This window comes from Aethalodelphis obliquidens, unplaced genomic scaffold (genome assembly GCF_003676395.1).
Source record: "Aethalodelphis obliquidens isolate GAN/ISIS:26980383/991018 unplaced genomic scaffold, ASM367639v1 scaffold23, whole genome shotgun sequence".
In the NCBI taxonomy this organism is placed as follows: domain Eukaryota; kingdom Metazoa; phylum Chordata; class Mammalia; order Artiodactyla; family Delphinidae; genus Aethalodelphis; species Aethalodelphis obliquidens.
The window spans coordinates 26,410,632-26,425,685 of NW_020837967.1; the positions used below are offsets into that span (position 1 = coordinate 26,410,632).

General features: G+C 40.3%; 1 protein-coding gene across 7 annotated transcripts in view; it reads left to right on the top strand.

The window, feature by feature from the left end:
- MPP7 (MAGUK p55 scaffold protein 7) overlaps window positions 1-15,054 on the top strand; it is a 265,180-nt gene that overhangs the window by 241,130 nt on the left and 8,996 nt on the right. For 6 of the 7 annotated variants that reach the window (XM_027122039.1, XM_027122036.1, XM_027122038.1 and 3 more), the window contains one exon: window positions 1,915-1,995. The exons of the other annotated variant lie outside the window; for it this stretch is intronic. In XM_027122039.1, coding sequence (XP_026977840.1) covers window positions 1,915-1,995 — 81 coding nt within the window. The remainder of the gene's footprint in view (window positions 1-1,914; window positions 1,996-15,054) is intronic. 7 annotated transcript variants of the gene reach the window in all.

Here is a 15,054-nt window from a genome sequence, read left to right on the forward strand (position 1 = left end):
CGGCTGTGAATGCCATTTCAGGATAAAACTGGGATATTACAGAGTATTCTTTTTTTTTTTCTTTTTCTTGGCGGGGGCGTACACGGGCCTCTCACTGCTGTGGCCTCTCCCGCTGCGGAGCACAGGCTCCGGACGCGCAGGCTCAGCAGCCATGGCTCACGGGCCCAGCCGCTCCGCGGCACGTGGGATCTTCCTGGACCGGGACACGAACTCGCGTCCTCTGCATCGGCAGGCGGACTCTCAACCACTGCGCCAGCAGGGAAGCCCCAGAGTATTCATTTTAGAGAGAGACTTGAGAACCACTGTCCTGGGGCAGAGAGCTGGCACCCGGCAGCCGCGTGTGGGAAGGTGGGCGGCGCTGGCGAGTGGCCAGCGGGGGGCAGGTCAGTTTGTGCAGGCGGAGGCCCCTTCGTCTTGCTCCCAGCTCGCCCCCACCCAGACCCCCAGCCGCTCTGCTCTGTCCTCCTGGGTGTTCTCCATTGTCCAGCATAAAACCCCATGCTTTTCAAAGCCTGGAAGAGTAAGCAGGCAAGGGAATGAACCCTTGAATACCTGGGTGCGGTGCTAGTTACTAGACGTGGGTTTTCATTATTCCTCCCAAGAAAGGGAGCATGGTTCCTTTTAGGATTAGAATGAAGTCCAGCCAGGGCTCAAGGACGAGAACGTGTCCAGTGTCTTAGTCCTTTCAGGCCAGCACAGCAAAATATCACAGCCCAGGTGGCTTATAGACGACAGACATTGATTTCTCACGGTTCCGGAGGCTGGAAGTCGGAGCTCAGGATGCCAGCAGTGGGGGCGAGGGCTCCCTTCTCTCCTTGTGTCCTCACCTGGCCAGGCGCTAGGGGCCTCTGTGACATCTCCTATAAGAGCACTAAGCCCATTTATGGGGACTCCACCCTCGTGACCTCAGAACCCCCCAGAGACCTTTGCTTCTAACAGCATCACGTTGCGTTAGGGTTCCAACATGTGAATCTGGGGGGGACACAGACATTCAGACCACAGCATGGGTGTCGCCAGGTGAGGGAGTGTTGAGGATGGGCATGTAACGGAGGGCAGTCTGGCCCTGCGGCTTGCGTTCTGCTCAAGGCGTGACACCGTCACCAGATAGACCTCGATGGCAGGGCTGTGAGAAGCTAGGCGTCTGGGGCTTGTGCCCTTCTAACTCTTGATTTCAGACTCATATTCGAAACCACTCTTCGTTTTCTGGCCCCAGTCTGTTCATTTTGTGTGACTCTCCCAACCCAGTTACTTTCTCTGAAGGCAGACTTCACTTATCTTTTAATCTTCCCAGCGTTTACTGTGTGCCTTGTTCACGACAGGTGTTAGTATGTGCACACTGATGGAAATGCCTCAGGTCTATGTAAGTTTTCAAAGGCTTAAGGACCAACTGAGAATAAACAGTGCTGCAGAGGGGCTTGACGTTGCACTGATGGTTTTGCAAGTTTAAAATGCACGATTAGGTGTTTGCACCTAAAATAAAATCAAGGTTCAAAGATTTTCTTTTATTAGGATCTAAAAACGTTTAAAATTGTGTAATTCGTTTTTTTTAGGTGCACCTGTTTTTTAAGCTCTTCGGGATACCATTACCTGTTAATGTACTCAGATACTCTTGAATGTTTCATTTAAAACAAAGATTTCTAATCTTTTTAATGGAAAGATGGGGATTTAAATTTAAAAAGTAGAAAAGCGAAATACAAAAAAAAACAGGAAAAATAAGGAAACAAAAAGTAGAAAATCAAGCAAATAACTCCTAGTTCTTTCTTACGTACAACTTAACTAGAGATAATCTGTTGACTTGGGATGCACGTGAAGTTGGATACACGTTTTCAGTCTGTCTTAACGGATCATGTCAATCGTAGCAATGTTTATATGGTGTTCTGTTCAGGAGTGAATTTCTGTTTTCCTGTTTTTCAGGTCCTGTAGGGGTAGGTTTGAATGAACTGAAACGAAAGCTGCTGATCAGTGACACACAGCACTACGGCGTGACGGTGCCCCGTAAGTTCTGTGCCGTTTGCTGCTACTCCTGCCGGCCCAGCACATACACAGCATGTGTGCTGCAGAGCCCTGCTGTCAGCACTCACATGTAGACCTCACCACAGCCCTGGGGAGTAGGGAGTGACAGTGTCCACATTTTACAGAGGAGGAAGCTGAGGCACAAGAGTTCAGGGGTTTGCCCCAGATGACACAGATCACTGGCAAGGTGTTTGTTGCTTTCAGCTTCCCTACTCGCATTTTTTATGGTGGATTTTAATACACGTATGACATCAAATTATTACTTACAAGTGTTCTGCTCAGTAGTTTATTCTGTTTCTTCAATTTCCAGAGTTTTCAATGAGCTTTAAGATTAGAAGGGCCAAACTGCAGAGAGTGAAGGAGGCTTCTTATAAATGTTTCTTAATTACTTTTCATATTGTAGTAATTGGCAATAGTAATTTTTCATGGCCATATAATCCAAATGTGGTAGGCTTCTTTTCAGTATACAGAATTAGGTCTATTTTTATAAAAGTGGTTTTCACAGGCATTCTTACGAGTGAAATGTGATCCTGGAAGCATTTTGATACCCAGAATAAATGCCATTTGACTACTTAATAGGTTGATGTTAGGGAACCATCTAAAAGACTAGATTAAATGTTGGCTTTTTAAGTGATTTTAGTAATGTTAAAAAAAAAAGTCATTTGTATAATGCCCTTAGCAATGTTCTCTAGTTTTGGACTAGTTGAACTTTATTTTAAAATTATAGTTTTCTGTTACCTTGTTACGCCTTGTTACTGCATTTTTCCAAGTTATTGTTTGTAATCATTTTCAGCCGTAAGTTATAGGGCTGCTGGTTTCTACCAACAGAGATGAAAGTAAAGGAAACTGGAAATATGGAATTAAACAGTTTCTTTTTATTTCTACTTTAATTATGTACTTCTCTCACAAAAGCTGAATTGCAATATACAAGTCATTAGAACATTTTACAAAACAACTGTTAAGCTTACAGGTGAGCAATTACAGAAGAAACCTAGAAGATGGAAAACAGATTACAAAGGAAAAAAAACAAATTAATTTCCTACTGTGTCTTCATTGCCCTTATTTGTCTTATTTTGCCCTCCCAACAACGGTGTAAGATGGGCAATATCTCCATGTCACAGAGGAGGAAACAGGTGAAAGGATACTTTGATTGACTCAGAGGTCCCATAGGCAATAGCTGCACTTGGATTTGAAGCCAGGTCTCGCGTTCTCCCTACCATATAATGCTGCGCAGCCCCTTGCAACTCCAGATTCTCTTTACTGTAGCCCAATTAGTAGTAAAAACTAATTTCTTTTGAAGAGGATAGAGGTTAATGAGGCTGCCTATCAAATGTAACCCTCCATGATAATTTTGGTATTACTCAGGGCACTTTGGACTCAGTTAATCCAACTATTAAAATACTGTTTGCATCTGAAGTTGTTATAGAAGTTAACAACATCCAGAAATGTTCTGGGGCTGAGACTCTCCAAAGAAATCCCTAAAGGAGTAATTTTCCTTTTTAAACAGGTGTTAATGTCAAAAGATCCCCAGAACGCAGTGTTTTCCATACCTGCCTGATAATAAGAGTCTCCTGAGGTTCTTATGAAAAGATTACAAGGCCTTTCCAAAGAGATTCTGCTTCTGGAGACCTGACAGAATTCCTGAAAATCTGTATTTGTAGCACGTATCCCAGGTGATTCACTGTGTCAGTCATGTGTGAGAAATACAGCCATAGCATCAAATGAGGATGATTTAATTAATTAAGAAGGTATTTGAAGAGCAGTTTTGGAATTTTAGATTGCTTTGCTTTGTAAAAGACTTTATTAGGTAGAGTCGTGATCATCTGGAGAAAAATTATTGCCTTGATTATACCACCGGTGTTCTGTTGGATGTTTAAATTCTCTGTTCCAAAAAATGTACCAGATATCCACCAGAAGGGGTAAATGGAAAAGATTTGGAGCAGTGGAACTCTCGCACATTGCTGGCGTGGGGAAGCAGAGTAATTCAGCCACTTTGGAAAACTACGGATCTGTTGAGGCTGAGCAAACCCGATACCCTGTGACCCAGCCGCTCCGCTCCTAGGACACTCCTCCCAGAAACGCATACAATATGTACTCAGACATGCATAGAAACGGTACTCAGAAGAGCTCAAAACTGGAAGCTACCCCAGTGCCCATCAGTAGTAGACTGGATAAGCAAATGGTGGTATATTCACACAGAGGGATGTTGTAATGCAGTGATAATCTGCTACCGCATGCAGAAGTACGCATGACTCCCACAACATTATGCTGAGCAAAAAGAGGTCGACAGACGCAGAAGAGAATGCGCTTATGACGCCCTTTTTATAAATGCAGGAAAGGCAGTGCTGATACGTGCTGTTAGAAATCTTGAGGAGGTGGGTTGGAGGGGGTTCTGCGTCCTGGCAGTTTTCTTCTTCAGAGTACTGGTTACACGGGTGTATTTGATGTGTGAAGATTCATCGGGCTTCCATGGGAACTTCTCTGTATATTATACTTCAGGTTTTTAAACATAAAAAAGAAACACTTGGTAGTTAAGTTAATTGTTGATTTAGTTAATGTCCTGGTTTTGATAGGTACTATAGTTATGGAAGGTGTTACCCTTGGAAGAAGCTGAGTGATGGTTACATGAGGCCTCTATGTGCTATTTTTGCAACTTATTGTGAATCTATGATTATTTCAATTAAAAAAAAAACTTTTTGAAGGGATGCTAAATTAGGTAAATGCTATTTCTTTCGTGCTAAAATGGATGAACAACCTATATGAACTTTTAAAATGATCCACATAGCCATATTAAACATGCCAGGTTGCTTTTAACGAAAGTGGTCAGAGCCCCTGATTTCTGCCTAAAAGTGCTTCTGTGTGGGAAATTTCATCCTTGATAAGCAGCATCAACATTGTTTCAAGGCCCCAGTTTATCATAACAAGTCTATATGGCTATTAACATAGTCTTTCAAAAGGCTTTTTCAGTAAATTAAAACAGTTAACAAAGCGTTGTTAGAGTGGATATCAAATACTTGATGGATTCCAGAGTGTGTATAGTCTGGAATGCGGGTGCTCTCGCAGCCAGCCACACCTGTTAAGCACTCTCTGTGGTTTCCCATGAAGGTATATGCTACGGTTACGTGTTGTCAGAGGTTTCAAAGGCCTCATGCTCTAGAACACTTCTTTGTAGATAGGATATCTCTGTTGAGATTTCTAAAAATACGTATGTATATTGCAAGTTAGGGGACCAGTTAAAACTTTTTTTTTTCTTCTCCTCTCACCATGGTGGTTATTCTGGGGTTTTGTTGGGAGCACAGGAAGACAGTGGAGTTCATTTCATGTTTGTTTGATGTTTCTTTTAACCGATAAACATGGCACTTAAACAGTGAGTCATGGCGAGGCAGTGGCCTGTGTTGTGGTTTGATGCCCATCTTTGCCTTCTAATTCCTTCTCGTAAGCGTTTTCTGACCTCTGATTCAGGATTGCTCACGTTAACAAGCGTATGAGATTCCTATGGTGCCTCGTTACAGTTAGGCAGTAAATTCTTCACCGGTAAAACCACATCAGACCTGGATAGTTCAGGTTGATCATGATACGCAATTTGGTTGTAGATGTGTTACCTTGTAACTGTGTTTAGCAGTGTCATAAATGTCTTATTCACTTGATCTGGGTCTAATAATATTTTTAACCCTCCCAAGGGGATTCCATGTGTCCGTGCAGTAATCCTGAAACTGTGTGTTCCAGATTTTCAGTGTTCTGCCATTAAAATTGAATAGTTTGTGGGTTTTTTTGTTTTTGTTTTGTTGTTTTTTTGCGGTACGCGGGCCTCTCGCTGCTGTGGCCTCTCCCGTCGCGGAGCACAGGCTCCGGACGCGCAGGCTCAGCGGCCATGGCTCACGGGCCCAGCCGCTCCGCGGCATGTGGGATCTTCCCGGACCGGGGCACGAACCCGCTTCCCCTGCATCGGCAGGCGGACTCCCAACCACTGTGCCACCAGGGAAGCCCTAAAATTGAATAGTTTTATTCAATCTTTTCTAAGTTCATGAGAGACAGATTACTGCACACGAAATCCTCGGTTTTGATTGTCAGCAGGACATTTTTCTTAAGCCTGCTATTTGCTAAAGGAATACCAGCAACGACAATAACAATGAAGTAACAAATGAGTATCAGCCCTAAGCTCCGAAGGAGGGTCTTGCACTAACTTTAGTATCGTGTATATTCTTGGGTGCGTATTATGTTATGTACACTTTAATAGAGTCTGTTTTTCCGCTGTGAAATTCATTCTCAGCTTTTATGGTAGAATTAAATTTATCAGTATTCCATGCTGTTCAGCAAAGCAAGTGACCTTCTGTAAAGGACAGCGCCACCTCTTGATGCCCCTCCAGCAGCTCTGAGCGTTGTGTTAAAATACGCTTGCTAACTAAATAGCAGGGAATTTAAATTTTGAATGTAATTTAAACTCATTTGGTTTTATAAATCTATTCCTTTTTTCCCCACTTCCCTTATTTTTCCTTTTATAGCATTATTGAGATATAATTAAAATAAATAAACTGCACATATTTAAAATGTACAATTAGATCACCTATATACACACACGCGAAATCATCACCACAGTCAACATAATGAAATTTCCATCTCAGAAAACGTCCCTGGGCCCTTTGTAATCCATCCTTCCACCCCTGTCCCCAGGCAACCACTGATCTGCATTCTGTCACTGTAAGATTAGTTTGAATATCTAGCATTTCTTATGAATAGAATTATACAGTACGTTCCTCCATTCTTTTCTTTTTCACCTGGCTTATTTCACTCACCTTGATGAGTTTGAGATTCACCCGTGTTGTTTCATAGATCAGTAATTCATCCCTTTGAATTGCCGAGTAGTCTGCTGCGTGGAAATACCACAGTTTGTCTATCCATCCAGTCACCTGTTGATGGATACTTGGGGGTTTCCCCACATTTTTGACTATTACAAGTAAACCTACTATGGGCATTGTATTCAAGTCTTTTGATGGACGTATTGATTTGTTTCTCCTGGGTAAATGAGTAGAAGTAGAATGGCTGAGTCATGTGGTAACTGTAGGTTCAATTTTTTAAGAAACTGTTTTCCAGAGTGGTTATGCCCTTTTACAACTGACTAGCAGTGTATATTAGACCCAGTTGCTCCATGTCCTTGTCGACTCTTGGTATAGTCGGTCTTAAATTTTTGTCAGTGCAGTGTGTGTAGTGATGTCGCATTGTACTTCAATTTGCATTTAACTCGTGACTGTGATGTTATCATTTGGGCTGTTACTGACTTTTGAGAGGTCTTTGTATATTCTGAAAGTGTTCTTTATCTGATAAATGGGTTACAGATGTTTTCTTCCAGTCTGTGTGGCTTGCCTTGTTAGTTCTTCATGGTGTTGTTCAAAAAGCAAAATTTTTAATTTTGACAAAGTCTAAATTATCACATATATTTTCTTTTATGTTCTATCTAAAAATTCTTTACTATCTCAAGTTCACAAAGACATCCTCCTGTTTCTCCTAGAAGTTTTATAGTTTTAGGTTTTACATTTGGGTCTTGATCCATTTCAAGTTATCTTATTGTGTTATTGTTTAGCAGACTTGCCGTGTTCCTGACCTCAGGAGAAATTCAGTCTATTACCATTAAGTGTGATGTTGACTCATTGATGACCTTTGTTTGCCAAGACCTTTTATCACAGATGGGTGTTGAATTTTTTTCTAATTCTTTTCCTGCATATATTGAAATGATTGTGTCTTATCTTTCATTCTGTTAATAGGGTGAATTCCATTGACTTTCAGATGTTAAGACAACCTTTCTTATAATCCGGAATCTTTCTATATATATACGCAAATAGAATTTGACTTGCTAAAATTGTTAAGGAGTCTTGTGCCTAAATATGATGCATATTTGTCTATAATCTTATTTTCTAATGTGTTAGATTTTGCTATTACGATTGTACTAATATCATAAAATGAATTTAAGCAATGATTCCTCCTCCTACCTGCAAAAAATGTTCATGTAAGATTAGTGTTATTTCATCCTTGACTGATTGATAGGCATCATCTGTCATCTAGGCCTGAAGCTTCCTTTTGGGGAAGGTTTTTAAAAGTAAATTTGATTTATGTAATAGATGCAGGGATGTTTAGATTTTTTGTCTCCTCTTATTTCAATTTTGATTCATTGTATTTTTCAGGAAATTTGTCCATTTCATCTAAACTATCAAATATGTTGGCATTAAATAGAACATAATATTCTCTTATCCTTTTTAATATCCAGAGGCTCTGTGGTAATAACCCCTTTTTCATTCTTTATATAGGTGATTTTCTCTTTTTTTCTTGATCAGTGTAATTAGATTTTAAAATTTTGTTCGTTTTTCTTTATTGTCTTTTTTTCTATTTTGTTAGTTCTTTTTCTGTTAAAATTATATTTTTTGTTTTTCAGTTTTATTGAGATATAACTGATACATAACACGGTAATTTTAAGGTGTACAGCATAAGGTGTTCCCTTACATGTATTGCACAGTGATCACCAACATAAGTTGAGTTATAGAGTCATCTCATATAGATACCAAAAACAAAAGACAGAGAAAGAAAAGTTTTTTTCCTTGTGATGAGAAATTTTAGGATCCATTCTGTTAGCAACTTTCATATATACAGTGCATCAGTGTTACAGTGCATCAGTATAATCATCGTGGTGTACATTACATGCCCAATACTTACTTATTTTATAACTGGAAGTTGGTCCCTTTTGACCACCTTCATCCTGCCCCCCTACCTACCTCCAAACCCTCCCACCACTTCTGATAATCACAAGTCTGATCTCTTTTTCTTTTTTTTTTAACATCTTTATTGGAATATAATTGCTCTGCACTGGTGTGTTAGTTTCTGCTGTATAACAAAGTGAATCAGCTATACGTATACGTATATCCCCATATCCCCTCCCTCTTGAGCCTCCCTCCCACCCTGCCTATCCCACCCCTCTAGGTGGTCACAAAGCACCGAGCTGATCTCCCTGTGCTATGCGGCTGCTTCTCACCAGCTACCTGTTTTACATTTGGTAGTGTATATATGTCCATGCCACTCTATCACTTCACCCCAGCTTACCCTTCCCCCGCCCATGTCCTCAAGTCCATTCTCTATGGCTACTTCTTTATTCCTGTCCTGCCCCTAGGTTCTTCAGAACCTTTTTTTTTTTTTTTTAGATTCCATATATGTGTTAGGATACGGTCTTTGTTTTTCTCTTTCTGACTTACTTCACTCTGTATGACAGACTCTAGGTCCATCCGCCTCACTACAAATAACTCAATTTCGTATCTTTTTATGGCTGAGTAATATTCCATTCTATATCTGTGCCACATCTTCTTTATCCATTTATCTGTCGGTGGACACTTAGGTTGCTTCCTAATGTGCTGGCTATTGTAAATAGAGCTGCAGTGAACATTGTGGTACATGTCTCTTTTTGAATTATGGTTTTCTCAGGGTATATACCCACTAGTGGGATTGCTGGGTCATACGGTAATTCTATTTTCAGTTTTTTAAGGAACCTCCATACTGTTCTCCGTAGCGGCTCTATCAAGTAACATTCCCACCAACAGTGCAAGAGGCTTCCCTTTTCTTCACACCCTCTCCAGCATTTATTGTTTGTAGATTTTTTGATGATGGCCATTCTGACTGGTATGAGGTGATACCTCATTGCAGTTTTGATTTGCATTTCTCTAATGATTAGTTATGTTGAGCGTCCTTTCATGTGTTTGTTGGCGATCTGTGTATCTTCTTTGGAGAAATGTCTGTTTAGGTCTTCTGCCCATTTTTGGATTGGGCTGTTTGTTTGATATTGAGCTGCATGAGCTGCTTGTATATTTTGGAGATTAATCCTTTGTCAGTTGCTTCATTTGCAAATATTTGCTCCCATTCTGAGGGTTGTCTTTTGGTCTTGTTTATGGTTTCCTTTGCTGTGCAAAAGCTTTGAAGTTTCATGAGGTCCCATTTGTTTATTTTTGGTTTTCTTTCCATTTCTCTAGGAGGTGGGTCAAACAGGATCTTGCTGTCATTTATGTCATAGAGTGTTCTGGCTATGTTTTCCTCTAACAGTTTGATAGTTTCTGGCCTTACATTTAGGTCTTTAGTCCATTTTGAGTTTATTTTTGTCTATGGTGTTAGGGATGGTTCTAATCTCATACTTTTACATGTACCTCTCCAGTTTTCCCAGGACCACTTATTGAAGAGGCTGTCCTTTCTCCACTGTACATTCCTGCCTCCTTTATCAAAGATAAGGTGACCATATGTGCATGGGTTTATCTCTGGGCTTTCTATCCTGTTCCATTGATCTATCTTTCTGTTTTTGTGCCAGTACCATACTGTCTTGATTACTGTAGCTTTGTAGTATAGCTTGAAGTCAGGGAGCCTGATTCCTCCAGCTCCGTTTTTCGTTCTGAAGATTGATTTGGCTATTCGGGGTCTTTTGTGTTTCCATACAAATTATGAAATTTTTTGTTCTAGTTCTGTGAAAAATGCCAGTGGTAGTTTGATAGGGATTGCCTTGAATCTGTAGATTGCTTTGGGTAGTAGAGTCATTTTCACAATGTTGATTCTTTCAGTGCAAAGAACATGGTATATCTCTCCATCTATTTGTATCATCTTTCATTTCTTTCATCAGTGTCTTATAATTTTCTGTATACAGGTCTTTTGTCTCCTTAGGTACATTTATTCCCAGATATTTTATTCTTTTTGTTTCAGTGATAAATGGGAGTGTTTCCTTGATTTCAGTTTCGGATTTTTCATCATTAGTGTATAGGAATGCCAGAGATTTCTGTGCATTAATTTTGTATCCTGCTACTTTACCAAATTCATTGATTAGCTCTAGTAGTTTTCTGGTAGCATCTTTAGGATTCTCTATGTATAGTATCATGTCATCTGCGAACAGTGACAGCTTTACTGCTTGTCCAATTTGGATTCCTTTTATTTCCTTTTCTTCTCTGATTGCTGTGGCTAAAACTTCCAAAACTATGTTGAATAAGAGTTGTGAGAGTGGGCAACCTTGTCTTGTTCCTGATCTTAGGGGAAATGGTTTCAGTTTTTCACCATTGAGGACGATGTTGACTGTGGGTTTGTCATATATGGCCTTTATTATGTTGAGGCAAGTTCCTCTGTGCGTACTTTCTGCAGGGTTTTTATCATAAATGGGTGTTGAATTTTGTCGAAAGCTTTCTCTGCATCTATTGAGATGATCATATGCTTTTTCCCCTTCAGTTTGTTAATATGGTGTATCCCGTTGACTGATTTGCATGTATTGCAGAATCCATGCAATCCTGGGATAACCCCACTTGATTGTGGTGTATGATCCTTTTAATGTGCTGTTGGATTCTGTTTGCTGGTATTTTGTTGAGGATTTTTGCATCTATGTTCATCAGTGATATTGGCCTGTAGTTTTCTTTCTTTGTGACATCCTTGTCTGGTTTTGGTATCCGGGTGATGGTGGCCTCGTAGAATGAGTTTGAGAGTGTTCCTCCCTAGCTATATTTTGGAAGAGTTTGAGAAGGATAGGTGTTAGCTCTTCTCTAAATGTTTGGTAGAATTCACCTGTGAAGCCAGCTGGTCCTGGGCTTTTGTTTTTTGGAAGATTTTAATCACAGTTTCAATTTCAGTGCTTGTGATTGGTCTGTTCATATTTTCTATTTCTTCCTGATTCAGTCTTGCCAGGTTGTGCATTTCTAAGAATTTGTCCATTTCTTCCAGGTTGTCCATTTTATTGGTATAGAGTTGCTTGTAGTAATCTCTCATGATCTTTTGTGTTTCTGGAGTGTCAGTTGTTACTTCTCCTTTTTCATTTCTAATTCTATTGATTTGAGTCTTCTCCCTCTTTTTCTTGATGAGTCTGGCTAATGGTTTATCAATTTTATTCTTCTCAAAGAACCAGCTTTTAGTTTTATCGATCTTTGCTATCGTTTCCTTCATTTCTTTTTCATTTATTTCTGATCTGATCTTTATGATTTCTTTCCTTCTGCTAACTTTGGGGGTTTTTTGTTCTTCTTTCTCTAATTGCTTTAGGTGCAAGGTTAGGTTGTTTATTCTACATGTTTCCTGTTTCTTAAGGTAGGATTGTATTGCTATAAACTTCCCTCTTAGAACTGCTTTTGCTGCATCCCATAGCTTTTGGGTCGTTGTGTTTTCATTGTCATTTGTTTCTAGGTATTTTTTTATTTCCTCTTTGATTTCTTCAGTAATCTCTTGGTTATTAAGTAATGTGTTATTTTGCCTCCATGTGTTTGTATTTCTTACAGATTTTTTCCTGTAATTCATATCTAGTCTCATAGCGTTGTGGTCGGAAAAGATACTTGATACAATTTCAATTTTCTTAAATTCACCAAGGCTTGATTTGTGACCCAAGATGTGATCTATCCTGGAGAATGTTCCATGAGCACTTGAGAAGAATGTGTATTCTGCTGGTTTTGGATGGAATGTCCTTTAAATATCAGTTAAGCCCATCTTGTTTAATGTATCCTTTAAAGCTGTGTTTCCTTATTTATTTTCATTTTGGATGATCTGTCCATTGGTGAAAGTGGTGTGTTAAAAGCCTCATAGTATGATTGTGTGACTGTCGATTTCCCCTTTTTTGGCTGTTAGTATTTGCCTTGTGTATTGAGGTGCTCCTATCTTGGGTTCATAAATATTTACAATTGTTATATCTTCTTCTTGGCTTGATCCCTTTATCATTATATAGTGTCCTTCTTTGTCTCTTGTAATAGTCTTTGCTTTCAAGTCTATTTTGTCTGATATGAGAATTGCTACTCCAGTGTTCTTTTGATTTCTATTTGCATGGAGTATCTTTTTCCATCCCCTCACTTTCAGTCTGTATGTGTCCCTAGGTCTGAAGTGGGTCTCTTGTAGACAGCATATGTATGGGTCTTGTTTTTGTATCCATTCATCCAGTCTGTGTCTTTTGGTTGGAGCATTTAATCCATTTACATTTAAGGTAATTATTGATATGTATGTTCCTATTCCCATTTTCTTAATTGTTTTGGGATTATTATTGTAGGTCCTTTTCTTCTCTTGTGTTTCCCGCCTAGAGAAGTTCCTTTAGCATGTGTTGTAAAACTCGTTTGGTTGTGCTGAATTCTCTTAGCTTTTGCTTGTCTGTAAAGATTTTAATTTCTCTGTCAAATCTGAATGAGATCCTTGCTGGGTAGAGTAATCTTGGTTTTAGGTTTTTCTCTTTCATCACTTTCAGTATGTCCTGCCACTCCCTTCTGGCTTGCAGAGTTTCTGCTGAATGATCAGCTGCTAACCTTATGGGGATTCCCTTATGTGTTACTTGTTGCTTTTCCCTTGCTGCTTTTAATATTTGTTCTTCGTATTTAATTTTTGATAGTTTGCTTAATGTGTGTCTTGGCATGTTTCTCCTTGGATTTATCCTGTATGGGACTCTCTATGCTTCCTGGACTTGATTAACTATTTCCTTTCCCATATTAGGGAAGTTTTCAACTATAATCTCTTCAAATATTTTCTCAGTCCCTTTCTTTCTCTCTTCTTCTTCTGGAACCCCACGATAATTCGAATGTTGGTGCGTTTAATGTTGTCCCAGAGGTCTCTGAGACTGTCCTCAAATGTTTTCATTCTTTTTTTTTTTATTCTGCTCTGCAGTAGTTGTTTCCACTATTTTACCTTCCAGGTCACTTATCCGTTCTTCTCCCTCAGTTATTCTGCTATTGATCCCTTCTAGGAATTTTTAATTTCATTTATTGTGTTGTTCATCTTTGTGTGTTTGCTGTTTAGTTCTGATTCCTTGTTAAATGTTTCTTGCATTTTGTCTATTCTATTTCCAAGATATTGGATCATCTTTACTATCATTATTCTGAATTCTTTTTCAGGTAGACTGCCTATTTCCTCTTCATTTGTTAGGTCTGATGCATTTTTATCTTGCTCCTTCACTGCTGTGTGTTTCTCTGTCTTCTCATTTTGCTTATCTTACTGTGTTTGGGGTCTCCTTTTCGCAGGCTGCAGGTTCATAGTTCCCGTTGTTTTTGGTGTCTGTCCCCAGTGGCTCAAGTTGGTTCAGTGGGTTGTGTAGGCTTCCTGGTGGAGGGGACTAGTGCCCGTGTTCTGGTGGATGAGGCTGGATCTTGTCTTTCTGGTGGGCAGGTCCACGTCTGGTGGTGTGTTTTGGGGTGTCTGTGGACTTATTATGATTTTAGGCAGCCTCTCTGCTAATGGGTGGAGTTGTGTTCCTGTCTTGCTAGTTGTTTGGCATAGGGTGTCCAGCACTGTAGCTTGCTGGTCGTTGAGTGCAGCTGGGTGCTGGTGTTGAGGTGGAGATCTCTGGGAGATTTTCGCCGTTTGATATTATGTGGAGCTGGGAGGTCTCTTGTGGACCCGTGTCCTGAAGTTGGCTCTCCCACCTCAGTGGCACAGCTCTGACGCCTGGCTGGAGCACCAAGAGCCTGTCCTCCACACGGCTCAGAATAAAAGGGAGAAAAAAATGAAAGAAAGAAGATAAAAAATAATAAAGTAAAATAAAATAAAGTTATTAAAATGAAAAATAATTATTAAGAACAAAAATTTTTTTAAGTTAAAAAAAAAATGGACAGACAGAACCCTAGGACAAGTGGTAAAAGCGAAGCTACACAGACAAGATCTCACACAGAAGCATACACATACACACTCACAAAAAGAGAAAAAGGGAAAAAAATATATATATCGTTGCTCCCGAAGCCCACCTCCTCAATTTGGGATGATTCCTTGTGTATTCAGGTATTCCACAGATGCAGGTACATCAAGTTGATTGTGGAGCTTTAATCCGCTGCTCCTGAGGCAGCTGGGAGAGATTTCCCTTTCTCTTCCTTGTTCGCACAGCTCCCGGGGCTCGGCTTTGTATTTGGCCCCGCCTGTGCGTGTAGGTCGCTGGAGGGTTTCTGTTCTTCGCTCAGACAGGACGGGGTTAAAGGAGCCGCTGATTCGGGGGCTCTGGCTCACTCAGGCCTGGGGGGAGGGAGGGGCTCGGAGGGCGGGGCGGGCCTGCGGCGGCAGAGGCCGGCGTGACGTTGCACCAGCGTGAGGCGCGCG